The 27,202-nt window shown below is 40.4% G+C and overlaps 1 protein-coding gene across 9 annotated transcripts in view; it reads right to left on the bottom strand.

The window, feature by feature from the left end:
* rapgef2b (Rap guanine nucleotide exchange factor 2b) overlaps positions 1-27,202 on the bottom strand; it is a 117,433-nt gene that overhangs the window by 11,377 nt on the left and 78,854 nt on the right. For 5 of the 9 annotated variants that reach the window (XM_028588956.1, XM_028588953.1, XM_028588959.1 and 2 more), the window contains 17 exons: positions 20,052-20,183; positions 13,684-13,861; positions 11,948-12,084; positions 10,828-10,986; positions 10,339-10,491; positions 9,479-9,643; positions 9,097-9,204; positions 8,792-8,995; positions 7,382-7,490; positions 6,610-6,886; positions 5,397-5,554; positions 4,636-4,650; positions 3,904-4,144; positions 2,871-3,254; positions 2,546-2,757; positions 1,006-1,129; positions 536-559 (listed from right to left, as the gene is read on the bottom strand). In XM_028588956.1, coding sequence (XP_028444757.1) covers positions 536-559; positions 1,006-1,129; positions 2,546-2,757; positions 2,871-3,254; positions 3,904-4,144; positions 4,636-4,650; positions 5,397-5,554; positions 6,610-6,886; positions 7,382-7,490; positions 8,792-8,995; positions 9,097-9,204; positions 9,479-9,643; positions 10,339-10,491; positions 10,828-10,986; positions 11,948-12,084; positions 13,684-13,861; positions 20,052-20,183 — 2,780 coding nt within the window. The remainder of the gene's footprint in view (positions 1-535; positions 560-1,005; positions 1,130-2,545; positions 2,758-2,870; positions 3,255-3,903; positions 4,145-4,635; positions 4,651-5,396; positions 5,555-6,609; positions 6,887-7,381; positions 7,491-8,791; positions 8,996-9,096; positions 9,205-9,478; positions 9,644-10,338; positions 10,492-10,827; positions 10,987-11,947; positions 12,085-13,683; positions 13,862-20,051; positions 20,184-27,202) is intronic. The other 4 variants (XM_028588954.1, XM_028588961.1, XM_028588957.1 and 1 more) reach the window with 3 other exon arrangements.

Genomic DNA, 27,202 nt, shown 5'->3' on the forward strand with positions numbered 1-27,202 from the left:
ATGTATCCCATTGAATGTCCAGTAAATGTTTTATGCACAGCGATGTCCAATTTGACCACAGGAATGTAAAGCATTATTAAAGAAAATACTGTATATCCAGAATCTGTGGCTGTTTGGAGCTTTGGTATACAGCTAAAACCTCAGACAGGTACAATTCTGAAACTGAAGCTGCATGCATATTGTTAGGTAGAACATGTCAAAAAAGGTCACATTTGCTAATGTAAGGCCGAAATCCAACATCAATAATATTAACAACTTCTGTGTTCAGGATATATGTATTAGTTTTAGTCTAATTAATGTTCATGTTAGGTTTACCAAATGTGAAATAGTCCAGTGTGACCAAATGTTAGCAAACATTACCTTTGTTTCATTAAATGCACTATAGTTAGGGCCAGGCAGTGTTAGGGGGAGGATTCAACTCAAACTGGTTAATGGAAACAAGGTTTCAGAGAAGAAGAAAAGAAGCACGCAAATTGGCGGAAAAAAGGACCGTGGTGCAGGGGAGAGCAAAAGGTTGTAGGGTCACCAAACTTACCCTAAACTTCTCCATTTCTTCTTCCTAGAGGGTGCGTGCCATGAACAGAGAAGCATGGAGGGCAAAGGGTGGATGAATAGAAAGAGAAAGAGACAAAGCTTAGGACAGGAAAGACCACCAAGATCACAAAAAGAGAAGCAAATTTCACCAAAGACCCATGTGAAAGTCAGAGGAGAGGAACATTCAATGGTAACACCACTAAGAAGTGACACCATTAGACAAAGACACACTTTCACAGGAGCACTGTGCACATTTTATGCCAACAATGTGTATAGGGAAACAGTTGCCAGAGAATAGTTGCCAGAGGGAACAGCTGCTTGAAAGAAAAGCGTGATGCAGAAATTTTTTACTGAATCTATGTGAACCGGCTAACCCCAGAGTTTGGTTAGTCTGTGGAGTGCTGACTGGTCCTACAGAGAGAGTGAAGAATCATTTTTAATCTAAAATCTGTTTTTTGACAGGCGTCTTACCTGGTCCGGAACATGAGGGCCGGGTCCATGTTGACAGAGGCCATGCGACCAACATGGCGAATTTCTTTGGCAATCATCCTCAGCTTCTCAAAGTTCACCAGGCCGTCCACTTTGGAGTCGTTACCTGAGAAATGAGGGGAGAAAGAAAGTGAACACCAATTAGTCAAACATTACACAGCTGACAAAACTAATACCGATCAGGAGGGCTGCAGGAATAAAGTAAGTAAGTAAGTAAAGTTTATTTGTATAGCACCTATCACAGATAAAGATCACAAAGTGCTTCACAATAAAATGTAATACAATACCACAAATTAAAATACAAGACATTTAATAAATAGAAACATAACAAACAACCATACAAAAAACCATTGACTAACTAAAAGCCTGCTTGAATAGCAGAGTCGTCAATTGCTTTTTAAAAGATTCGACAGAATTCACACAACGTAGTGAGGGAGGTAAGACATTCCACAGCCTAGGAGCCACTGCTTGGAATGATCGGTCCTCTCTAGTTTTAAAATGAGCACGGGGAACCACTAACAGCCTCTGACCTAATGACCTCAGAGTACGGGTGGGAGTATGAAGCTGTATCAAGTCAGAGATGTAGGGAGGAACTAGACCGTGCAGGGCTCTAAAAGTAAGGACCAGGATTTTAAATTGAATTCTATACTGGACTGGTAACCAGTGAAGTGATGCTAAAACAGGTGTGATGTGTGCTCTTTTGTTAATGTGAGTTAAAAGCCTTGCAGCAGAGTTCTGAGCAGCCTGGAGACGGTAAAGCTCCCTCTTACCTCAAACAGGTAAAGAGACTGTTAGAGTAATCTAAACGAGAGGAAATGAAAGCATGAATGATCATCTCCAACTCACCTTTTGACACTTGACAGTGACAGTAATGTTTCTAAACATTTTCTAAATAATTGTTTAGAGTGGTGCTCCACATAGCTGAATCAAAAAACCTGATCATAAAGACATAATAGTGCCCTGCAAAGCCACAACTATACCATATAAAAAATATTATGGCAAAGAAATATGTAATTTCCAAGGAAACCACAAAAACTAGCCTTTCAGCTAAGTTGGGTACATTTGTTAATTACATTTTCCCTTTTTAAATAAAATGATTATTAATATTATATTTTTTTATAAAACAAGATAGCTAAAAGGACTTATTTTCATTTTTTAAATACTATTTTTCCACATTGCATTCATTTCAAAAGCGTTCAAAAGCAAAAAAGTGCAGTATTTAAATTTTTTAGGCATGTAATGAAATAAACGACATATTTCTGTTACACAGTCTGGCTAACTATCCTCAAAACTTTAGGGCAGTATAGCCATTGCACAGTGAAATAAATGGTATATGTACTTCTACTTACAATTGTTTCCATGTAAAATGTGACATTTATAATTTATCATATGGCTATGAAAACTACGAAGTCTAGAATAGATTCTCAGTCACTGATTAACTTACTGTAAACTTCACAAAATACTACCAGATTAGAGGAGGGATTTCTTTTATATAGACACACATGCTTTTCATGCCATCTACCTTCGTGTAGGAAGGTGAGGTCCTTCTTGATGACGGGGAACAGGGGGATGATTGGTGGCTGGAGGTTCTGATTGTTGAGGACATTCCTGTACTTGGCCATATTTCTTGAGGGGTCGAAGAGGTCCTGCAGGTCCCCGAACAGCTTTTCGTACTTGCTGGGCAGCTTCTCCCATGTTCCCCTCATTCTGGAGACTGGAGCCAGGTTCAGACCACTGTGAAGCGGGTGGGGTGGGGAGTGGGGGGGAAAGACATATTAAGCATGGTCATGGCGAAGTGGACCAAATGCACAATTCACTACACATGTATTCATTATTCCCTGTCTCACCTGATGATGGCAAACATGGAGTTGAAGTTCTTGCACTCGCGGCAGTGCAGGGCGATCTTGATGAAGTGCTTAACGGTCTTCATGCGTTTGAGCTGGTTGGGCTCCCGCGTCACCTCCGTGGCCACCCAGAAGGTCTCGTGGTTGATGGCCTCCTCGAAGCGCTTCAGGCTGGCCGAGCCCGTCTTGGAGCGCAGCTTGTACAGGTCGTCGATGTATTCGGTGGGCTCGATGGCACAGAAAAGTTCAAAGGCCCGCATGGAGAGCTGAGTGGCAACCTCCACCGTGCTGAGCTGTAACAAAGAGATCTGGCCTTCTCGCAGGAGGTCCTGAGCGTCCTCATCTGAACATAGCGTCTCTGTCTCCATGTTGCTCTTTAGGTAGTATCTGATGATAGGGGAGAATGCGGGGTTGGTTTCACTTAAATCAAGCAACAATGGCAAACATTTGCTGGTTTCAGGTTTGCTAGTTAGAGGATTTACTTATTTTTCTCTATTTCTTATTCTAAACTGATAACATTTAGTTTTTTGAGTGTTTGACAAGACAAGCAATTTAAAGCCCTGACCTTGTGTTCTTCATTTTAAAGTCTAAATGATCAATTAAGATTTTCTGTTGGCATTTTCGGCTTTTATTTGATAGGAGAGCTTAGACATGAAAGGGGAGAGAGAGGGGGGGGGAAATGACATGCAACAAAGGTACGCAGGTTGGAATGAACCTGCGGCCGCTATTGAGTCAAGACTAAGCCTCTGTACATGGGGCGCCCGCTCTACCAGGTGAGCTAGCCAGTCGCCCCAAGAAACTAATTGTTAATTGCAGCCCTAACTTATTCTTATTTGACCTTTATTTAACCAGGATGGTCTCTTGAGGTTAAAAAAAAAAATATGTTGTTGTATCAGTGCCCTTGCTAAAACGGCAGCACAATTATGTTACATCAACATTCATGTTAGGAAGAAGAATAAGGAAAGGAGGGAAAACAATAATCCCGACATAAAAAGGTGGCACTTACAGTAGCACATCCAATTTAAGATGTTATTACCTGCCACTTAGTTGAATTCTGTCGGCTAGTTTAGACAGCTGGTCTGGCAACCGCCTCTGTTTGATGACGCCCTCAGGTGTGACGGATACTTCGCACAGTGAATAAGCCTCTGCTGCTGCAGTCAGGGCAAACTCCCTGATAGCCTGAGCCACAACCTCCTTCGCCGTCGTGTCCTTCCCGATCATAATGTATCGAGACTGCTGGTCCGCCTTGAAGACTCGTAATACCTGGTCCGACATATCTGGGGATGAACAGAACACATAATGAGGATAACTGTTTATTTATCAGCGTTGTTTTTACTCTGAGGTTTTTCAAATCTCATTACAAAAGTAATGGCAATGATTTGCCGTTTGTTTTACAAGATATATCGAGAGCCATTCCATCTTCCCAGCATTTTTGGGATGCCACCGGCAAACCTCATTTCCCCTTCATTTATTAGTTTGATCAGAAACACCACCCCACCGATCATATGACCCCAAATCACCATTAAATACAAACCAATACCCATGTGCCCACAGAAAATGTAAAGGTCAGCAGTCAGCGCAATACTGTTAGCTTGATTCAATTAGTGTGACAAGCCCGAATGCAGATTAACTTAGTTTATGTTACGTGTACAAACTAAAAGTACAGCAGCTGATTAATGTCTGTAAGTCTGACAAAGAGGCTGACAGCATTGACAAAAGCATGACTGTTCCAGGAGAAGCAGGAACACAGGGAGAGAAAGATACTCACTCAGTATGACTGGGACTGGAAGAACACAAACACCATGTGATGGACATGAGTTAATGAAGATAGAAATACAGAAACCACATTTCTATCATTGGCTCTATACAGTTGGTAGGGTAACAGACTGTTTAGGCAGCTATCCCATCAACATCTCTAGTTGGATTAGTCCATTGCGGCCAGTGAGCAGGTCTTCTTTACAGCAATAAGGATTTACAGATTTGAAGCATCAATATGATAAGGTACCTTTATCCATGTGCGGTTTAATTACCCCACAAAGACATTTATACCCGGTTATTTTATCTTCAAATGGCATCTCAATTAAGTTAAGTTCATCTTAGACCTTGTAAACAGCAATTGACAAACTGGGCTAACTTCACCTGCTGATGAAGTTCATGTGTTATGATTGAAAGCTTCTACAAACAGCTACTAAAAAGACCTTGAGGTGAGATTGTTTTGTCAGCTGGTTTCTCAATTCAGCATATCAGAATCTATATCAGTATGATGTAACATAGCATATCCATATTACCCCCTTAAAGGAATAGTATTCTATCATTTCATGTTTTAGGCTTCCTCAATATTAAAAAGTTGCAACTGCTGCTAATGCAAATTAGCAATACAAAACTTTTAATTCAGGGCATAATCATATTTTTTAGATCTTAATTGCCAATGATGATGTCAAGTGTTTAAAGGTAAGGAAATAAAAAAGTGATTTGTTGCTACAAACTTGCCAGTCTCACATTATATCCACACAGCAATGTAATACACACCAGGCTGGTTGTTGAAGTCCAGGATGCGGTGGTGAGACTGCAGGAGGTCTGGGTTTGAAGACGAGAGGTTTCCACTAACGGGCAGAGCTGGTGCGATCTGTTTGGACTGCTTCATCCCCACAATGATGTCGTCCTGCGATTGGCCCACGCAAACGTCACTATGGAAACAAGAGGGAGAGGTGGAGGGGTGAGACAGCAGTTCTGTCAACAAAAGGCAGGGGGCGATATTAGTGTTGGCAGGAGTTGAAAGCTGTAGACTCCTTTTTGGGTGAGCAATCCATAGACTATATTCTGCAAGAAATAAACCCTCTTTTTAGAACTAATATTTGGTGATGTGTGCTGTGACAGTTTCACATTTGGGTCAGTGAACAGAAATATCAATCTGAAAGCTGAACCTGGTGCTAGATCATTAAAATTACAAACTGAACAAGAATCCCACTGTCCTCAGGAGCTAGTTACAAAATACTCAGCATTTGCACACCTGAAAACTAAACTTTACAAACTTACTTTTTTATTTATAATTTATCTCAGCTTTCTACAATCAGAGTTTATGTTAAGAATTTGTCTGAGCCTGTCATTATTCACAGTGGAGGCACCAGATCTTGCAAGGAATCAAGAGATATTCAGATATTTTTATAAAACATAATATTAGGCTTATTAAGCATAAGGGAAAGTGAGCATTGGCGCTACCACACACAGCAAAGGTCACATATTTTATCCCTGGGGGTGATTGTTTGAACTTTCATCTGGTAACTACACTGATAACGAGATGAGATGCATCAAGATCTGTCTGATGCAGCTCAGCGGGTGATTGAGTGATTGAATCAGAGCAGCACGTCGCAATGTCAGGAAAAACTTTCTGCGCTTTTACAGAAATTGGATAAGGTAGCGACAAACAGCCCAACATCAGTTCCAATCAGATGGGGATGTGTGGATCACTGCTTCCTCTCTGCATCTCACAACATAGGACCAATCAAAATCATCACATTTCTCTCTCTCATGCTTTTAGAATCCTTTTGATGTAAAACAATCACAGACCTGCTAGTGGGGAGAATAGGCAGCTGTGTGCAGTTTTCTGACATCATCAAACACAATTATATAGGGTAATTAAATGTTAAATCTCAAAAATTTACATATGCTATCTTGTGCAGCTTTACGATAAAGGTACAATTATTGCCCTGATAAAAAGTTACAATCCACATGGTGTTATTACTTGTATGGTTTAGGAGGCAGGATGCTGGTGAGTGTCTTGTCAAAGATCTTCTTCAGTTTGTTGCGTCCTCCCACCGAGTTGGCCTTTGCTTTCTTGCTGACCTTCTCCAGGCCCATCACCTGCTCCACGTCCACTGCCAGGTCGGGGATGGAGTAGCGACTGGCCTTCTTGATGTCTCCGATCTTTGGAAGGTGGGGCGCACCGTTCTTTCGGTCATGTTCCTCCTCACCATCCAAATCGTGGTCTTGTTCTGGCCTGGTTAGCAGCTCTTTAAAGACTGGACAAAAGGACGAAGGAGACAAACATTTGGTAAAAGGGCAAATTATTTGTATTAATGAAAATACTGTGAAGATCATTCAATGATGGCTGCTATAGGATTTCTTCCCCAGTCACTCACTCTCTATTCTTTCAGTCATAATAGGATTGTCTTTGTTTAAAGTATGAAGTTTCGCTATAATTGATTAAATAAATACACCAGTTCCCAAAGCACTTGGTTTGTGAGATTTTAAAACGAAGCAATGTCTACTTGCGACCCCTCCTCACCGGTTACATGGATTCTACCAGTTGTGACCAATTCAATCTGAGTCATTTTGCTTGCTTATGCTATAGTTATTTATTTTTAATTCACAAGAAAAGAGCAACGATTTGAGAAAAGTCAGAAATAATTTTGTACTCAAGAAATAAGTTTAATCACCTTGCGAGCGGTCACTCACACCCCCCCATTTTATAAAATGCTAACAAGGTGTGTCTCATAAATATGATGAAACCTTACCTAATAGGTTTGTTTTCACAGTTATGGACAAGTGGGTGTTGTTCTTCAGAATCTCGTTGGCTTTGTTGAGCTGGACATTCTCAAAGTTCTGCCCATTGACCTCCAAGATCTGCAGAAAGAAAAAATAAGAAATATATCTGGTGCATTTGACCAAACAGTCCATAATATTAACATAACATGAACAAAATCTAAAGCTGTGGCTACCTGGTCCTAAAATACGCATGTAGATTTAATAGTCGAATTACTGCAGTGGTGGGCAAGAAAAACCTGCCAGTAAACTACTCAATGTCTTTTCTGCCTCAGTTGTCACAGTGTCACAATGAACTGCATTCCATATTGGATCTGTGTTGAGCCTTGAACTAATGTACAAATTCAGTAATGATCTCTAAACTATATATTTTATCCAGTGAACAAAGAGGCAATCCTCTGGCATGTTACACATCATAACATTTTGCCCAACACATGGTTTTGATATTAACGTTAATTGTCGTCCATGTCACCTTCAAATTGCCTTAACAGTTTGACCTCTGTATGTGAGCCAAATATTTGCATTTTAACACAATCTGCTAACCAGCCTTTGCTGCTTCCTCTTTAGTGGAAGAGGAAGTCACCTTTGACTGTAACATAAGTACAGGCCATCCTTTGTTGCTGTGGAGCCGGTTAACACTGACTTAGATGACCAAACGTCTGTTTTGGGATCAGCAGCAATTAGAAAGACGTTGCATGGAGTTTACCTCCAATGGCCTGAAGGGACTAATACTAAAGCTCGGAAATTATAGATCCTGAGTGAATGATGATTTTAACTGAAGCTGTAAAAAAAAACGGAAGGTGTGAGCAGGGCATGAGAGAGTGAATGCTTCCGAGGATGCCAGCTTCTCCGTTTCCTTTTTGGGGAAACAGCTGCAGGGGATGTTTGGAGTCAAGAGGGCTTAACTTGCATCCAGACACTCTTAAGATGGTTTCAAGGATTAAGGGACTTTGCTTAAAGCCCTGAGGCCTGCAGAGTGTGAAAATGGTTGAGAAGTGAAGTTGCGAGGAGAAAGCCAACATAGGATGCCTGCAGCTACTGGCAAGTTCAATTTAAGACTTAAAAAAAAAAAAAAAAAAAAAAAGCTTTTAATGCAAGTTAGAGCAAAATGTAAAACCAATTTCACAACAAAAAGAAACTTCCAACACGAGAAAAAAAGATCAGTTCAAGTGCTGGTCTGTGACAAAAGTGATTTCTGCTCACAGTTGTAGCCTAAAGACAAAGACAAAAAAACTTGATTAAGTTGAAGGCTATGTGCAGCTGCATTTACAGTTTCCCTCCCTACAGTTGCCAACAGGAAGAGGAAATCCCAAGATTTTAACAAACCACAGACACTTTCTTACAGCAGAAACAATGTATTCTGGCTGAGGAAAATATTTTACCTGATCTCCACGCTTAAGGCCAACTTCTGCTGCCTTGCTCCCAGGCTCCACGGCATCAATGAAGATGCGGAAACCTTTCTCTTGACCTCCGAGAAGGCTGAAGGCCAGTGGAGAGTCCCTGGAAGGCTTGGTCAGCGTCACCAGCCGTGGCTTGGCTTTAGCAGCACACGCTATATTTAACAGTCTGAGGTGCCCACACATTTTCTGGAAAGAAATATGAGACATGTGAGGAAAATGCAGTAAAGAGCATACACAAAATATATTTTTTGCACGTGAGTCATCCCTGTTTAAGTGGTTCTACTTACTTCTTTCTCCAGATTGTTTTCAAACTCTTCCAGAAAGTGGGTCATGGGAGGGTCACCCTCAAAGTCATTAAAGTGATTGTTTACCCACAGCAAGACTACCCGTGTAACCTGGAGCAATCACATCATCAACACGGGTTAATATACAGTTTACTGGTTGACTAGTAGTGCATGTATTATGTAGTTTACATCCTGACCTTAAAATGGCTATGGGTTCATGGAAGATCTCTGCTTAAGGGTGTTTGAGTGTCTACATTTTCATGCCAGTTGTCTATTCAATTATTAAATTGCATGTAATTGCAGTATATAAATCAGACATTCTGTCTCTAATTAATATTGAAATGATTTCATCAGTTCATGCAGATGTACAGTCGAACACCCGTACCTTGTCCCTGAGACTGGGGTCGTGGAACCACTCCAGGAGCTTCTTGCCCACGACCATGGGGCTGGAGAGGAAGGTCCTGTAGGTCAACAGGAAGTCCTCGATGTAGGTGGGATCCACCACTGAGTGTTCCTCCACCAGGTGCATGGTGAGACGCTCCGATGTGCCCTGAGGTTAAAAATGATGGTGTAATTTCTTTAAAATACCCGTTCATGCAATTTGATTGGCTTGCAAAGATCTGTTTAAATATCTAGCAGTACTTAGACCAAGAATGTGGATCACATCACTCCAGCTCTGATGTCTTTACACGGACTTCCTGTGCCTTAAAGAATTGATTTCTGGTTTATAAATCACTAAACGGTTTAGGGCCAAAATACATATCTGATCTGCTACTACACTATGAACCACCGAGACCTCTCAGGTCGTCTAGGACATGACTGCTTGCTGTCCCCAGAGTCAGAACTAAACGGGGGGAAGTAGCGTTCAGTTTTTATGCTCCACATATCTGGAACAAACTCCCAGAAAGCTGCATGTCTGCGCCAACTCTCAGTTCTTTTAACTCAATGCCGAAGACCTTTGTTTTTGATGTTGCCTTTCATTAAATAACTTAATAAATAATTTCTTATACTTCACTGTAAATTTTATACTCGTATTTTATCTGTTTTTAATTTTTTTTATTGTTTTTAACTGCTCTTTAATGTTTTATGTAAAGCACTTTGAATTGCCCTGTTGCTGAAATGTGCTATACAAATAAAGCTGCCTTGCCTTACTTATTTGGTTGGCTGTTGAGTGAATCTGGTCTCTTTTGAGCCCTCCTAATTCTTTTTTTGAAAATGTAAATTTGCTGAGTGTTGATTTGTCACCTTAATGACGATGTGTCCTTTCCTGGTGCCAGTGCGGTCCAGTTCGCGGTGTTCCTTCACCATAACGATCTCCCCTTCCTCTTCTACCTTCTGCATGTTCTTCTCCACCTGGTTGAGGATGCAGCAGTAGTCCTGCTGGGCTATGCACACAAACTGGACAAGACAAGATCAAACAAGAGTTAAAAACAGATTTGACACATATTGACATGTCATTGCTCTTTACATGTGCTGGCCTATTTTCTTTAAAAATGATTGTTTCTTACATTTATTGCCCAAAGCAATTTGCACTGTCATGAGTAAAAACAATGCCTGCATGAAGTGGGTCACAGTGGGATATATATATTGTAACAGTGTTTTTCTTAATTTTGGGGATTAAATATCATAGGATATCAGGGTTCTTGCCAGGCTTTCACACTAAGATGCAGATGAAATGGAACTGCTAACCAATCCCATGATAGTATGCAGGAACATTTACAACCAAGATCCTACCTGGCAGTCATCCACCTTGGTCTTCATCACGCCCTTCATGTATTCCTTCTCCATGGTTGGTGATACCCCGAAACTGTTCCCCATACATAGAATTTCTGTCCGGCCCTCAGGGTACGTCACCTCCACCGAACCGTTCAGAATCACCGACCACGAGTCAAGCTGGAGCCGAACAAACACGCAATTATAGTAGTTAGGTGTTGCAAGAAAAGAGAACAAAAAGAAAAGCAACAAAATGTTGGAAAAAGGAACCGCAACAACAATAAGTTTTTAGATCAGATTAAGTTCAGTCAATATTCCGAACAGCTGGTGTCCCTTAAAGAGTCAATTTTTTTTTGCAAAAAGAACAATATGCAGAAACTACAAGGGGACTGCTGCACTAACAGATGGTTTTTGACTTCCCTCAGAGGAATATAATAATAACAATAGGATTATTAGAGCTGCCCAGCAAAACACAACCAGAATGTGAAGACGCAATCCAGTCAAAGTATTGTTACAAGTCATACACGCTTGATTGAAATAAAAAATATGTCTTATTATTTCTTATCCTTTATAAGGGATTAAGTGAAAATAAGGATGTTTTCAAGAATTCCTGAAAAGCTGACATTTAAGAAATTCACATATTTTACCCCGACAGCAACAATATGCTCATTGAACCCCTGCACTCTCTGTGACCAGACATTTACTAAAGTGACCAGCCCTTCAAGGCAAGGTCTGCTCTTCATTGTTTGAGTGCATCATAGCAAAAATAACAATCAAATTGTCTTCATTGTAAGTCATGTTGTGTCTTTACCACACAGAGAGAGAGAGAGAGAGAGAGAGAGAGAGAGAGAGAGAGAGAGAGAGAGAGAGAGAGAGAGAGAGAGAGAGAGAGAGAGAATAAGAATAAGTGATGCCTGCTTTAGTTGCCTAAGGGATCCTAGATAAGGGATGCTGGTTGTCTGCCATTCAGATTTAATAGAGCAGAAAAAAACATTAAATGGAAGACGAAAGATTCATTGGTGTGAAGGGTGAGACTAAGGTTCAGTTCCTCGACAGACACACACATACATAAATATAATTAAAGGCAAGACAAAGTCACAAGACAGGGCTTATGCGTGCGTAAATATGCACCAACACACACCTCCTCTCCATCATTGAGAACGATGGTGCCGGCACGTTCCACCACAGCGAAAACCATGACGGCGCAGAGTTCCCTCCTCACTGACATGGTCATGTTGGCAAATGCTGGCAGTTGATGCATGAACTCCAGTAATTGCTCTGTGAGAGGGACAGAGGAGAGACAGCGGAGGAAGTGGAGGAGATTAGAAAAAAAGAGCAAACAGAGTTTTGACACCCAGAGGAGAGAAAGAGGGCAGGCAGCGCTCTTGGCAAGCCTGCATTGCCCTCACATCCAGCCAATAAAGGCACGAGCTGGAGGCTAAGCATCCAAATGGATCATCACCACAGTGAATCGCCAACAGAGGAATCATTATCTGGAGAACAATAAAGCCAAATATCAATTCCATTGATATAACTTCCAAGGCAAGCCATTGCAGACACTAAAACTGAAACCACATTTAGTGCTCTGATCAAGTGTAATGGATCAGATCACCGAAATTAACGCAAATATATATATATATATATATATATATATATATATATATATATATATATATATATATATTTGTATAACTTGGAAGCATTGAAAATGACATTTAGGGCTAATCTGCCTATTATGTCCTTGATTACTTCAATCTGAGAATAGTTAAAAAAAAAATGCCCAAATGACTTGTTTTATTTGACAAACAAACCCTATATATTTAGTTCATGACAAAGACAAGCAACAAATCCTGATATTTGAAAAGCGGGAACTATCAAAGGTTTGGCATTTACTGCTGACTAACATGATCAATCAGTTATTAAAATACCCATTACCCGATTTTGGGTGAATGGCTTTAATATTGGATGTATTTGAGTGAAGGTGTCACCAAGGGAAATGCTATACATTATCTCAAGACATTTTGTAGCACCCTACTCTGAGGTCCAAAGTAGGAAAATACCTATCTCTCGCCATCTACCAACCAACTCTCCCCTGCTGGCTGGCCATCAGCAGTCTGGCTTACTGGCTGACCTGTGCTTGGCATGGCAACAGCCTCGTGTGTGATGCTGCGGAAGCAATGAAAGTTTAATGTGCTGGGAGAGGTGAGGGGAGAGGATGTGCCGGCGTGACCTAGAAAAGCCTGCTGGCAGAGGGAGGGGTGTACCGCGGGGGGGGGGAATCAGCGAAAGGGGGGGGGGAGAATGGTTGGCACTCATTCTCTACATCCAGTGCATCATCCTCCCCAAGTCCACATCTGTAGCTAAGCTTTGAGAGTGTGTATGTTTTTTTTTTTTTTTTTTTTAAAACATGCCTATCATTATTATTGGAGTTGAGTCATAGCTTTAAGGGATATGATACTGCAAGCCTGATGTGGCTTTGAGAATTACTCGAAAGCCTACCTTGTAAATGAGAGCAGGAAAGCAAAATAGGCTTCAAACAAATGTAGATTTATTTTGACCGATTTAAATGACAAAGGTGGGTGTGGCTTTTACACAAGCACCAAATGAATCTAAAATTGGGACAAGGAGTACTGTCCCAGCCGGGAACAACATTGCTTGTGCTTTTTTACTGATATTTTTGAAAAGCGTTCTAAAGAAGTCTTGCAGAGACAGCACTCTCAGGCATGCACAAAAAATAGATTGGATATTTTTAAAGTAAACAATGCACGGCAAAATAACTTTATTCACAATAGTGCTATTCATAAGCAGCACGTATCTTACGAAAAGCTCTTTCAGAACTTACAGCACAAACAAAAAAAAAACCAACTGGGTGCTCACCTATGTCATCGTCGGTTCTGTCCATGGGGTCCTTCTCCAGGCAGTCCCGCACAATGTCACGGCTCATGAGGGGGTCAGACGCTCGCTCGATGTCCTCCTCATCGTCATCCTCCTCGGAGTCGACGGCGGTCTCTGGCAAGCCACTCAGGTCCATGTCACCTGGTTCGTTTTCTGTGGCCTGCAAAGAGCACAAAGACGAGGAATTAGTTCTCTGCCATTAAAGATAAACAAGGCGAGCGATTTGGGGTCTCCATCCAACGGAATGGAAAACATAACGCAACCAAAAAGTCAGAGTTCAGATGTCCATCTATAGCCATGTCTTTGAGCGAGACACCTACCTGAGTGCTTGTTACAAACAATGCTTTAGATCGTCAGCTAGATGCCTAAAAAGTGAATAAAAGGATGTTATCTGATGACCAAGCCAATGACCATACTCATTTTTTTTGTCAAAACTCAGACGGAGTAAACTCATTTGTAAACAGCCAGTGTAAAAAAAAAATAATAATAATTATATAACATAATAGGGATACAGAGGCAGAGGTTGCATATGCCAATACACACAGCTAAAATCATTTTACAGTACAAACATCAGCTGCGTTTCCAACAAACAAAATAAAAACAGAAGAAAAAGAGCCTCTGTAAAACTGTAGATTTGACCTATTTAATGAAATGGATTACAGGTATTCAGTACAGTATAGGAAAGACCGACGTCAACACTGCATAACAAACCGTTCGCTATGCATAGTAAGAGGCTAATTAACTCTCAACTTTCCTCTCCTCTCCCCCTAAGCAAACTCCACCGCCTGCCTCGAAGCCAGATCCTGTTCTTTGAAAGCACAAGGAGGAAATATGTGCAGAGATGAGGAAAAATGAACCGAGATGAGGAGCGAAAGTAATGCAATTACTTGTGCAGGAGTGATACTAACAGAGTTCCTTCTGCCATCATCAAAGGAACTGTTTCTATAAATGACAGAAGTGCCATATCGGCTGGTTCATGAAAAACGGACTACAAAGCATCAGCCTTGCTACCTCGCCACAGTGCAGAAAACAACCCTTCTTACCTCAATCTGGTGCCCAACCTCAAGCTTCTGAATAGAAAGAGAAGAAAAGGTTGCCTTTGCAAACTGTCCACAAAATCCCAGAGCCAGACGCATCTTCACCTCCCAGACTGTCAGTCTGCTTTGAATTTTTCAAAGCTCAGAGTCCCCGTGCCCGGTCCCTCGCAGAAACCCTATGTCATCTCTCCACACCACGCCATGTGCAAAAGGCTCATTAATGATTCAGGCCAGTGTCTGAGTGGCCATTTGGGCGTCACCGGCGCACACACCCTGGTGGGTGGGGGGGGGGGCGATGATCTGGTTGTACGAGTGAAGCTTTTTGGCAATGGAGAGTCATGGATCACGTAAGAAGCAGTATACAATACAAGCGGTGTAGTATTTCTAGAGTGGATGCACTAAAATAAATGTAGTGTTAGAGAGGCTGTGAAAAATACTGACTTCCCGGAGCTGAACATCCAGATAATTCAATAGTATTCCCTGAGCACTCTTTATCCACAGACAGTTGCATATTCATTGCCCATTTTCTACAGATGGACAGAGGACACACCAGACATGTTCACCGCACTTGTTATCTGCAGCAAATATATATTTAAGTGAGGATGCATCTTCCTTCATAGATGCCACAGTGAGGTAATTTTATTTTGCATGGAGACATGGAGATGAAATCTGAGAGTGAGCACGCTGTATTTCAGGTTGCCTGTGTGGCTTTGTATCTGTGTACAGGCTCGTTTTCCTGTCATCTATGCATCAAAAATCCATCAATGGCGCAGTAAGCATTACAAGTCAGCAGGCAAGTCAGGTGTTGTTAATATTTCATCAGGGCTATTCTTGGATCAATGCTTTCAAAGTCCTTCTGAAGGACCAATTTCATGATTTATTCAGACACAAAACAGCGGCCATGTTGCCGGTGACGTGAGACTCTTCCCGAGATTAGAGACAGCAGGGTGGGCCAGTGGTTAAACTAGTCAATGCTTTACCATCAACAACCTGTACCCCGATCTCCTCTGTAACTCTAAAATTGAAATCTAACACACCATATTTCTTTGTACCATCAAATTCCTGTGGTCTCAAGTGTAAAGAACCAGGCTTCCCCTGATCCGCTTATTCAGGAAGCACCACCCAGTGAAGACCACAAACACCGCTTGTGATCTACTACGCCACATTATTAATTCTGAAATCTGCAGGGGGCAGCTTTAGCTCACAATAAAAAACTAACTTTGCATAACACAAACAGTTTGGTGGGAAGTCATGTCACGTACCCCAGTACTGTAAGAGGAGTTTGAATCCTTTTCTCCATGTTTTACTGCCTGTACATTTTATGTATTTTAACATATTTGTGTGCGGAGTCTGTGAATGCTCTAAAAGTTAGTGAGGGGGGAGCTTGTGAGCATAAAGCAGTTCGACCCTGAAGACTAGCTGACTTAAGTAAAAGACAAACTACCTCCTTTATTTAACAACTGCTACTTCATCCTCATTACAGGGGTGGTGTAACAGTAACTCCGAGCAGTCTTAAGATTAATCTGAAAGGTCAGGAGATGATTAAGAGGATAGGCAAATAGAAATATTTCTGCAATATAAATATATTTTAGACATTCCTGTGAATTACTGGATCATTTTATTTCTTCAGACCTTTAAGACATATTCAAACTAAACTATGAAACACATCAATTTGTCATTTATACTACTCACAACCCAAAGACAAATATATCCAACTGATGACGAGGGGTCATTTCTAAGTAGAAATAAACTGCATGGTTTTAATTCATCAGAAGCTTTCTCTCAGCTAGCTGACTGCGGTTGAATTGAAACAAGGTTGCACATACAGATTATTTTCATTGATTAACCTGCCAATTATTTTCTCAATTAATTGATTCATCAAGGTCTAGAACATGTTGAAAATGCCTCCCATAATTTCCCAGAGCCTAAAAGGCGACTTTCATATCGCTTGTTTGTCCAACGAACACTTCAAAACCCCAAAATATTTAGCTTACTAACATAAAAGCAAATCCTCAAATACAGGACTCTCGTACCAGCAAATGTTTGGCATTTCTGCTTCAAGTGGACAAAACGATTATCAAAATAGTTGCCGATTCACTTTCTAAGAATGTACTATTTGTTTCAGCTCTAACTCAAACGTAATTACACAGGACTGTGAAGAAAAGTGTACAGACAAAAGAGCTTGTATAATACCTGTCCAAGAAGTAAAACAGATGTAGCACAAGCACACATACAAAGTAGATCACCAGTTAGCAGAGAAGTTTGATCACATGGAGATTGAGACATAACAAGTTTAGGTGTATGAATATATATATATATATATATATATATATATATATATATATATATATATATATATATATATATATATATATATATATATATCACTCAGAGACAGAGCAGCTGCTGCTACTAGTAGATTGAAAGCTGTCAAGAGTTGGGAAAGAAGGGTCGAGAGCCTAAAGAAAAAAAACAAGGCAGTGTGTTTTAGAGAGAGAGAGAAATCAAGAGACAGAGCAAGCAGATGGCTGCAAGACCAGGATCACAGACTGGGGACAGGAGAGCCTGTTCAACCTGCCCTAGCCAGCCCCAGCATGGCCAAACATATTAACACACACACACACACACACACGCTCATACAGGCCTAACACGCAATTATAAAGCTGTATTACTGTAAACAATTTGATCTAATGCTCCAGCACACACAAACACGAGCCAAGAAGAGGTCCAAATAAAACAAAGTGATTCTGACTGATGCCCCTGAGCACACTTAAAAACACACAAATAGACACACAGCAGGTGGCAGTATTAGGAGCCAATAGGGTGGGTGCTCGGTGTTAAGAGGATTAGTTGCAGGGTTTTGGGGCACGTCGTCCACAATCACAAGATTTTGTGTGTTCTTTTGAGCTGAATCGTGGGTTATTTACCTCTGGGGGTGGGTGCATACGATTGCTGCAATATAAAATGTCTTTCTTGTCTTTCGTAAGTGTTAACTTATTTATTACCTTAGTCACACTCTAACCAGAAAAACATATTCAAGTCTAATGATGCTCTCTGTGATAATGTAGCACATAAAAACGGCTCATAAAGCTCTTATTACATAGGGGTGGGGGAAAAAAATCAATACAGCATAGTATCGCGATATTTTCCGTGGCAATACTGATGCCAAGTATCAATCTATTATTATGTATGTGTTGATCAGTTTGTCTGCTTGACAATCCCATTTTGCAGCAATAACATTGAAGTGAAATGAACAAAAAGAGAAATGTAACTTTTTAGATAAAACAGATTTTTGGAACATAATTTGAAATTGGGGAAAATTTGACGTTGGGGAAAAAAGGTAATAAATTGCAATATATCGCAGAATATTGCAATATGTTTAAAATCGCAATAATATAGTATCGTGATATAAGTATCGTGATGATATCGTGTCGTGAGGACTGATTGAGGTGATTCCTACCACTACTATCACACGAGATTGTACGTCACAGCTGGAGTCAGGATGTAGGCTGGACCACCTGCTCGCAGCCACCCGCCTGTCTGCTCGTCCCCCTTGTCTGCCAAGCATTTATATTCTTCCCAAATTTTCTCATCCTACTTAATGAGACTAACCTGCGGTCCCAGAGGCATATTTGTCATTGCACCAAGGAGAGTCTCACCAGCTTGGAATAACTGATGAGCTGGGCTTCAGTTCAACCGTCTTACTTCATTTAGCCACACAGGTTGGGTTCGAACCATTTGCAGAAAGTTTTTAATGCTCTACACTCATTACCATGTCATGTTAGTTTTAACTAGAAAGTAAGCAAACGAATACACATGCCATTGTCAAAGGAAGTTAAACCCAAATCAATAGATTGGCATTTGATTCAACAAAGTACAGGGGTGGTGTAACAGTAACTCCAAGCAGTCTTAAGATTAATCTGAGAGGTCAGGAGATGATTAAGAGGAGAGGCAAATAGACATATTTCTGCAATATAAATATATTTTAGACATTCCTGTTTCTTCAGACATTTAAGACATATTCAAACTAAACTATGAAACACATCCATTTGTCATTTATACTACTCACAACCCAAAGACAAATATATCCAACTGATGACGAGGGGTCATTTCTAAGTAGAAATAAACTGCATGGTTTTAATTCATCAGAAGCTTTCTCTCAGCTAGCTGACTGCGGTTGAATTGAAACAAGGTTGCACATACAGATTATTTTCATTATTGATTAACCTGCCAATTATTTTCTCAATTAATTGATTCATCAAGGTCTAGAACATGTTGAAAATGCCTCCCATAATTTCCCAGAGCCTAAAGTAAGCGAACAAATACACATGCCATTGTCAAAGGAAGTTAAACCCAAATCAATAGATTGGCATTTGTTTCAAAAGTTTGAAATATGCTTGTTTTGCTTTGTTGCCGAGAGTAACCAGACACAATTTTTAGTCCAAAAGTTACAATTTCAAGTCACGACTCACAACTTGGTAGCGTTCCAGGGTTCAGGTTAGGCTACCTAACGTTAACGTTAGGTAGTGGTTACCTAACGTAGCGCTAGATGATACTAGCGATTTCTAGTCTGCAACATATTTTGGGCTTCATTTAATAAATATAACCTGTAGTAGTACACAATTGTATGTGCATTGTTTTGATTACAATGTGCGGAATTACTTTACGTTGCTTATTTATGTGTGTGACGTCAAAAACTGTAACTGGGAGTACAACGATATGGTACGAGTTTACGGGTAGTAAGTTACGGGTTTGACTGCCGTTCCAGGGCACTTCCACAGGTAGGAGGTTGTGAAAACATGGGTTACAGGTTGCCTGGAACGCAGCATTACATGAGCAGTTTAAAACCACACTCTTGTCTGAATACAGTTTATAAAAAGCTAGAGGCAGCATGGTTAGCTTAGCTTCACATTAGCACAAAGACTGGAAATGGCTCTATCCAAAAAAGTTAAAAAATATATTCCACCAGCACCTCTACCGCTTATTAAACATAATAAAACTAATAAACATGTTTGTTTAATCCGTACAAAAACAGAAGTGTACAAACAACAAGTTGTGACTCCAGTCTTTCAGTTATGCTAAGCTAAGCTAACCAGCTGCTGATAGCAGCTTCTTATTTACTTTAACTGTGAGCAAAAAAAGACAAGAAAAGAAAATTGGCTGAAGAACCACGACCCTAGCTAGACCGGGAGAGGTTTAATCTCACAGGACCAACCTGTTTAGTGTTTGTCCGGTGATCAAACTATCACACCTACTGAACTATCCGGTGGAGTCCAAACTGGGGATCAAGGGCCAATGGGGGGGCGTCCTTACCTGATAAATGTCTGACAGGCTGCTGCTTCCAGAGTCGCTGGTGATACTACATCCTGAGTGGCTGGAGGAGACGTGGGTCACCTGTGGGTGCAAGCCGTCGGCCAGGTGAAGTCTGCTGAAGTCTGCGGGGAGCTGTACATACACACACACAACATACCCACAGATGGTCAGTATCAGCCAGCTCAGCTGTCACCACTGGTCACTCACGCTAACACTCATGTTGGCTGCCAGCCAAGTAGCAACACACTTAGCAGCATGTTGTCCATCAGTTTGTCTGAAGACAGTGTAAAGAAAATGTCTTCTTTTTCTTTTCCTTGCATTTGTTTCCTATTTCATCATTTAACAGAGGACGCCGAGTCATTTTATTGAAGTGAACAGTGGCTTTTTTTTTTTTTGCATGTAATTTTTTACAGGGACTACACAAAAATATTGCCCCTTTAATCTTAATTAGAAAGTAGCCAAAGCACTCTTCTATTCATGACTACTACGGATTATCTTTGTCTTTATTTCACAGCTGTGATTATACAAGGTTAACAGAACGAAACACATGAATTAGTCCCACTGCAAGAGCTCAACACACAATTTCAAATCAAAGCAAAGAAAAAGGAGATGCTAATTAACTAATTCAACTTCCTAAGAAGCTGTCAGAAACGTATTAAGTTTAACACAACATAGGAGTGAATACAAAAGTCTCTGTCCTCACCCTCTCTCTATGTGTCAGTTAAAGAGCACACTAAATCCACTGTCCATTTATCAAAAAGTCTTAAAGGGAGCCTCATGTTAATCGGTCTCATGAACTCAGCCTCATTGTCTAAGTGACAAACTAACAGTTCAAGTGCTATAACATTTATGCAGCTCCTGATATTAGCTGTTAGCACTGGAACTTCCTTTGTATGAGTAAACCAACAAGAAGTGCTGCATACATCAAGGAAATACCCTAATTAAAGCACGCAACTCGCATAACCTAAATAAACACTAAGCAGAAAAGGGGGAAAACCCCTCTGAGTAATTAATATTGTATAAAGTAACAGAAAGCCCTGCTGTAATTAGCCATACTGTAAATGAGCCAACCCACTTCTCTATGGAGATGACCCTGAAATGTAAAACACATCAGAAACCCCCCTGACTGCAGATGATTCAAATAAAAACAAGTATAGCAGTTAGTACATCAACAGTATTTGTGTTTGTGTTTGTGCTGTACTGTTTTTATATATATAGTATTAAAAGATGTTACAATACTTTTCAAGCAATAATGCCATACATTTGCAGGTGGCAACTTCTTAACTAATCTCTGTTTGCTACCATTATAAATTGAATATTTGGGGGGTTTGGACTGTAAAAGAAAGGCCTTTTTTTATTTTCTGACACTTAATTGAAAACGATTATCAATTACCTTAAAAAAACTAATTGGCACATTAATTAACTGTATACTACTGTACTATGCATCAACACTTTGGTTTCAAACGTGCTATTCTAATGAAATTAGAAGTTTTTTTTATTTTTCCGTCCTTGGGGAAATTCAACTATTAGATTAAATTGTACCTATAATGACAGCACATCTCAGTAATTGGCTATATGATGTCCTCTATTTAAAACATATTAAGATACGTTTGATTTACAATCTGTAAATATTATGGTATAAATTTCAACTGACCTTTCATATATTATTTTTTAAATGTGCACAATATATAGGCTAGCATTTTCGAAATGAGCCCATAATTTCTGACAAAAAAGCCACAGGGGTGAATTATGAATTTAATCAAACTGCATGAACTGATTCATGGAGTGTATAGATGTTAATATTTTATGGCTAAATGTTTTATTTACCAATATATATTTGATACTCAGCAGGGAGACCGCCCTGAGCAGTTTTAACATCCACTTCTGGCTGTGGCAGATCATCAATATTAAATGTTTACACCTAAAAGTCAAATGTGGCTGATATAACTAGGTTGCTTCATTCATCATATGATATCAGAGCTACATCTAAACATCTAGAGAGTAAGTTTAACAGTCTTTTACATGCTGTATGATTTCAGATGTGGATGGTACACAAGTCTTTGAATTTTATTTATGTATTTTATATGTTTCTTCTGGACAGTAAAAACTTTTAACCCAGTGCCAGTAAATAAAGACCAGACTATTTCATAGAAGAAAAAAAACATTGCTCCAATAAATCCCGATGTAGGTGTGACATTACACAGATTGTGCAGCCTCTAGCCAGGCTTTTAGCTCTTCTCATCTGAGCTGTAAAAGGTAAAATGGTCTCTGAAGAAAAGTAGTCTGGGCGTCAGTGCCATCCGCCTCAAAATGCACTTTGGGCTGTAAATAACTACCCTACCTCAGATAATTGGAGGGAAATTAGCCTCAACATTGGCAACACTATGAAGTCTTTCTTCAATGACAAATGAAATAGATTGGATAGAAATACATCTTGGGAGGTTCATTTGCAAGTAAATGGGTATGAGCCGTCATCTGCTCTTGAACATACTCTGAGAAACGTCACAGCTTCTGAAGCACCCGTCTGCATTACGGCTTAATTAAAGAGTTCTGGAAATGGGTGGTTTTTCTGGCAGAATTATCACTGTGGAATATTGGAAACTAGCTAAGTAGTAATATAAAGGACTTCTCAATATTCATGATCTGCCCTTTGAGACAGAACCACAATAAAATTGAAGAGCGTGGAGGTGTTGCGGCACTGAATTGATTTGGCAGAATGTGTGACAAGATATTTTGAGACCCTTCTGAGCTGAGAAAATAAGAAATACCTACTTGCAAAGCGCCTCTATGTGTCAGTGACGAGAGAGCCAGACAGTGCAGCTCCTGTGGCACTGAGGTGTGATGTGACTACACTGTGTCAAAGATTGCCATCACGTTTAATTATCTGGATGACTGCACTAACCAAAATGGTCGACCGGAGGGCCCAGTCATTCACTAACTCCCCTCAGGCTGCTATTTCCCATCCCCTCGTCTGGTCGCCTTCACTCTGAACGCCTCCAGCTGACTTCCACGTTGTTATTATTACCGGCTGGGTATTATTGTGTTAGTGTGACGAATCTCTTTGTTTGTAACTGTAGGGATAAAGCCTCATCACATTTGCTTCTGATGACTTCTGGGACCAAAACTGATTATGGTGCAGTTTATCACTCTCGTGTAATACAAACTTTAGAAGTGGAGTTATGTTGGAGCTACGGCTATGACCATTTATACGTATTACTGGACATCTGTTGTACGAGTGTTGTGGCTTTGAGGCCTTAACTTTATTGCGAGAGGGACTAGCCCATTTTTGGGGTTGTTGACAATCACAAAAATATAGAATATCACCAGCTTTATCCTTTTAGAATATCAATAAATCAAATTTAAAAACACCACTGCCCAATAGGAATCAAAGAAAACCTGTAAATTAAATACCTAATTTATTAACATATTCTTAACAGTTTGGTTGCACATTCAATGAATGGAAATGCACGGAGAGTAAATTAATTGAATATTCTCATTATTGAGAGTACATGACCGGTCCCTGTGGTGTCTATCGATATGACCTTCCAACCAGCCACTGGAGTGGTCTGTATGTCAATAATAACTGGTTTCCACAACCAGCTAGAAAGGTCCCACCTCCTCCCAACAAACCCCCATAAACTACAAGCCCCTCCCCCTGGAAAGAGGGAGAGATAAAGGGAGGGCAGGAAAGAGGGATAAAGGGAGAGGATAAAAAAACACCTAATCCTTTCTCTCCACTCATTTAGGTCATCTGTCTGTCAGCCAATGAGCCAGCGTCCATTCTGTCTATAAGCATGTGGGCCATTCACCTCTTCAGCCCAAAGACATGCAAGAGACTGGGCCAAGATGAACACCAGCACAACAATAATGACACACACTCGTTACGCTTTTCTAATCAGTGGCACGACGACACAGCAGTACATGTGCAGTGCGTTCTTCACCCAAATCGATCTGCAGAGGCCGTACAAGCACGCTATTGCTTAAATCTATTAGTGATATGCTCACCACCAACAATAGCACGAAATTGTGATTTTTCTCCTACCTTATTTCGGTCTCTCTGCACTCCTTTGCTCCGAATTCAGTGCTCTCTCGCAAACAAATGAAGTGAGCTCTGCAGAACCGCGAGCCTAAAATACGTACAATCAGCTGTCACAGGAGGATTAAGCATCGCTCTAATGCTCAAGCCACAACACTCAGCTCTGCCTACATATGAGCAGATGTGGTGCTCCTTAAATTACACTGTAGACCTAATGACCTAGATTGCTGGGTGGAAGCCCTGCGTGGAAGCGCTGGCTGGTTCTCAATCTCTTTACCGCCTTTATATATTGGGAGTGAATCTGTGCTGAACTAGATGTCCAATACTGTGGGTGGCCAAGCTCAGAAATGCAACCCTGCCAGGTGTACAAAGCATTAATGGGTCTTGAAAATACCCTAATTTTTCCTCTGAAAGGAGCGAAATGTAAATTGTTGGTTTAATAGGTTTAAATTATGGAGCAAAACACAACAAAATAATTTCTCTTTCTGCTGCTCCTTTCAACATTTCACATGTGGTTTTAACTTTGTCTACTTGTTAAAAAATGGAGAGCTGCCAATGTTGGAAGGCTAAGAGACAGCAGGCACATCCCAGAGTTTCCCCTGACCATGGTGACAGCTTCTCGTTTTCCTGAGCCTCGTGGATCAAGAGATTAAAACCCTTTCGGCAGGGTGTCTGATTAAATGGGCCTGATATGCTCTCTGGGCTTTCCCCTCCCTAGTTACAGCTCCACCAGTCAGTACCACACAGACCAGCAGTTAGACAAGGGGTGATGATTACCTACAATGGAGAAATACAATCCACTTTACTGCTATTACAATCAATGCTGTTCCAGATGTCAATTATTGTAAAAAGTAACTTCTCCTGCCTAACGAATGTTAGTGGATGCGTAACAAATCTCCAAAAAGTATGTTTGTTTACACAGTTTTCATATTCCTGCCAGTGGTTAGCAAGATTATAAGCATTATGAGGGACAAAACTGCAAGTAAATAAAGAAAAACATGGTATATTAGTGGTAAAGAGAAGAGTCTCTATGTCTAGTCCCCTGATTTAGCCCAGGAAGGCTAAAACATTTGGGCCTATGCCTTGAGTGCATAGACATTATTTCATTACAATGTTCAAAGATAAGGAGACAGCATTCATGGCCACACACTCACCAAAAGATAAAGCCATAAATGTCCATAAAAACCTAATAAATCAACTTTAATTGTACTATGATGGAGTCAACGTGTGCCTTGTTGCAGTAAAGATAAAATGCAACTATAAGAACGGAAATCACAGGTCTCCAGAGGATATAAGCAATCAGGGAAGTATACATATAGCAACCAATGGTCATGAGCCTACTGTCGTCACTACTGTAATAAGATCTGGTGGCTGTTATTGACTCTACCCATGGTGGGTTTCCCGCTGGGTTAAATGAATATTTACACAAGCCTCCATTTATATGCTAAAAACATAAGAAAACAAAAATCAAATGAAGGGGGTTAGACAGAGAAGATAAAAAAAGAAAAGAGACAGAAGAGGTAAACAAATCTAAAGATCCTCCCCCAAAAAACAAGACGGCAGAATATATAGCTAATTTAAACATGCTGAAAGATAATTGCAAAACAAGCCAAACTTAGATTATAGCACCCATGTTTCACTATATATTATTTAATTGCTACTTGTGTTAACTTGCTGATTTGTCTGCTTGTTTTGTCTAACTTGAAGTGAACGTGTGTCAAGTTTTTATCGTGTTTTGGCTGTAGAAAACATTCTATCCTGCCAATAACAACAGATTTGCGATTTTGCTTTGTTAAAAGTAGTAACCCTATGATAAATATTTTCAGGATATTTTTGAGTGTGTAGAGTAGCAACTCCTCACTTGGCCAAGTGTGTTTGCTCGATTCCTGGAAACCAGTCAAATCAACATTGAAAGATCTATGTCAATGAGGTTATTACTGAAATTACTTGAATACTATAGATTATAACAATCATACTATATTTGCAAGACATGCCAATTATGCTGACATCAAGGTATAGTCAGCATCAATATACTATTGAGCACCACACTGTATGTAGTACCTAAAACCTTGTAAAAATCACAGAGATGTTAGAAAAAAACATTATTATCCACATGAAGAGTATCCTTTTGCATATAAAAAAAACGTTAAAAAAATGTATTACATTGCATTCTTTTAAGTAAAATAAAATATAATTGGGTTTAAAACATGCAATTATATAGTTTTAGATGTTATGAAAAATAGCCTCTTAGAAAGAGATTATTGGGGCCCTTGGTATCCTACAGTATAAGGCCTGCCTGCTGCACAAACGGCCAGGAAGGCGGATGAGATATGTCATTAACAATGACACATCTATGACTATTATAGGAATATTAAGGGGATTTTTCGTTCAGCATCTGTGCTCTGTGAACCAGGATCCGTCTATCAGTGTGATTTACAGCCCTGCCTCTGTGTGTCTATGTGGTCCCGACTTGTGAGTGATGCCAGCAGCGCTGACAGCCGATCAATCCGGTTACCGTTCAAGTGCAGATCAGCTAAAGCCTCCGAGTGTCTGCTGGAGCTGCTTCCAGCACCACGGACAGCGCCACCAGCAGCAGCAGCACTAGATAAACTAAAGGGTCAAACTAGTTCTTCAGCTGTGAGGCAGAAACACCCCCCCCCCCCAAAAAAAAATATCAGCTGTATTCCTGTAGTCATTTTCTGCTTTAAAGTAACTCGTTTTGCATCACGTAGCCTACGATAACGCCATACCAAGGCTGTAAGAGCTCACGGAGGTGAAGAGGTGTGGGTGGGGGGGGGTAGCAGAATTTAGGGCAGATTAATTTCTGCACACATGACATCACCTCCCGTCAAACCACCCTGATGTTTTGCTTGTGCAGATTTTTACTTATCACCAATGCAAAAGACACCTGGCGTGATTCATTTCATGAGCACCATCCTAGGGACCTACAATCAAATATTGTCATCTCAGTGCGCCGTAAAACATAACGAGGGCAGAGACGTCGGTCGTTAAACACACATGTGCACCGCTGGATGGGAGTGTGCGCCTTTAACCGAAAAAGGGAAATTCTGTAAGGGCATCGATACAATATGCGTTTCTGAATGATTATTAGCCA

The sequence above is a fragment of the Perca flavescens genome, chromosome 10, assembly GCF_004354835.1.
Source record: "Perca flavescens isolate YP-PL-M2 chromosome 10, PFLA_1.0, whole genome shotgun sequence".
Classification (NCBI taxonomy): Eukaryota; Metazoa; Chordata; class Actinopteri; order Perciformes; family Percidae; genus Perca; species Perca flavescens.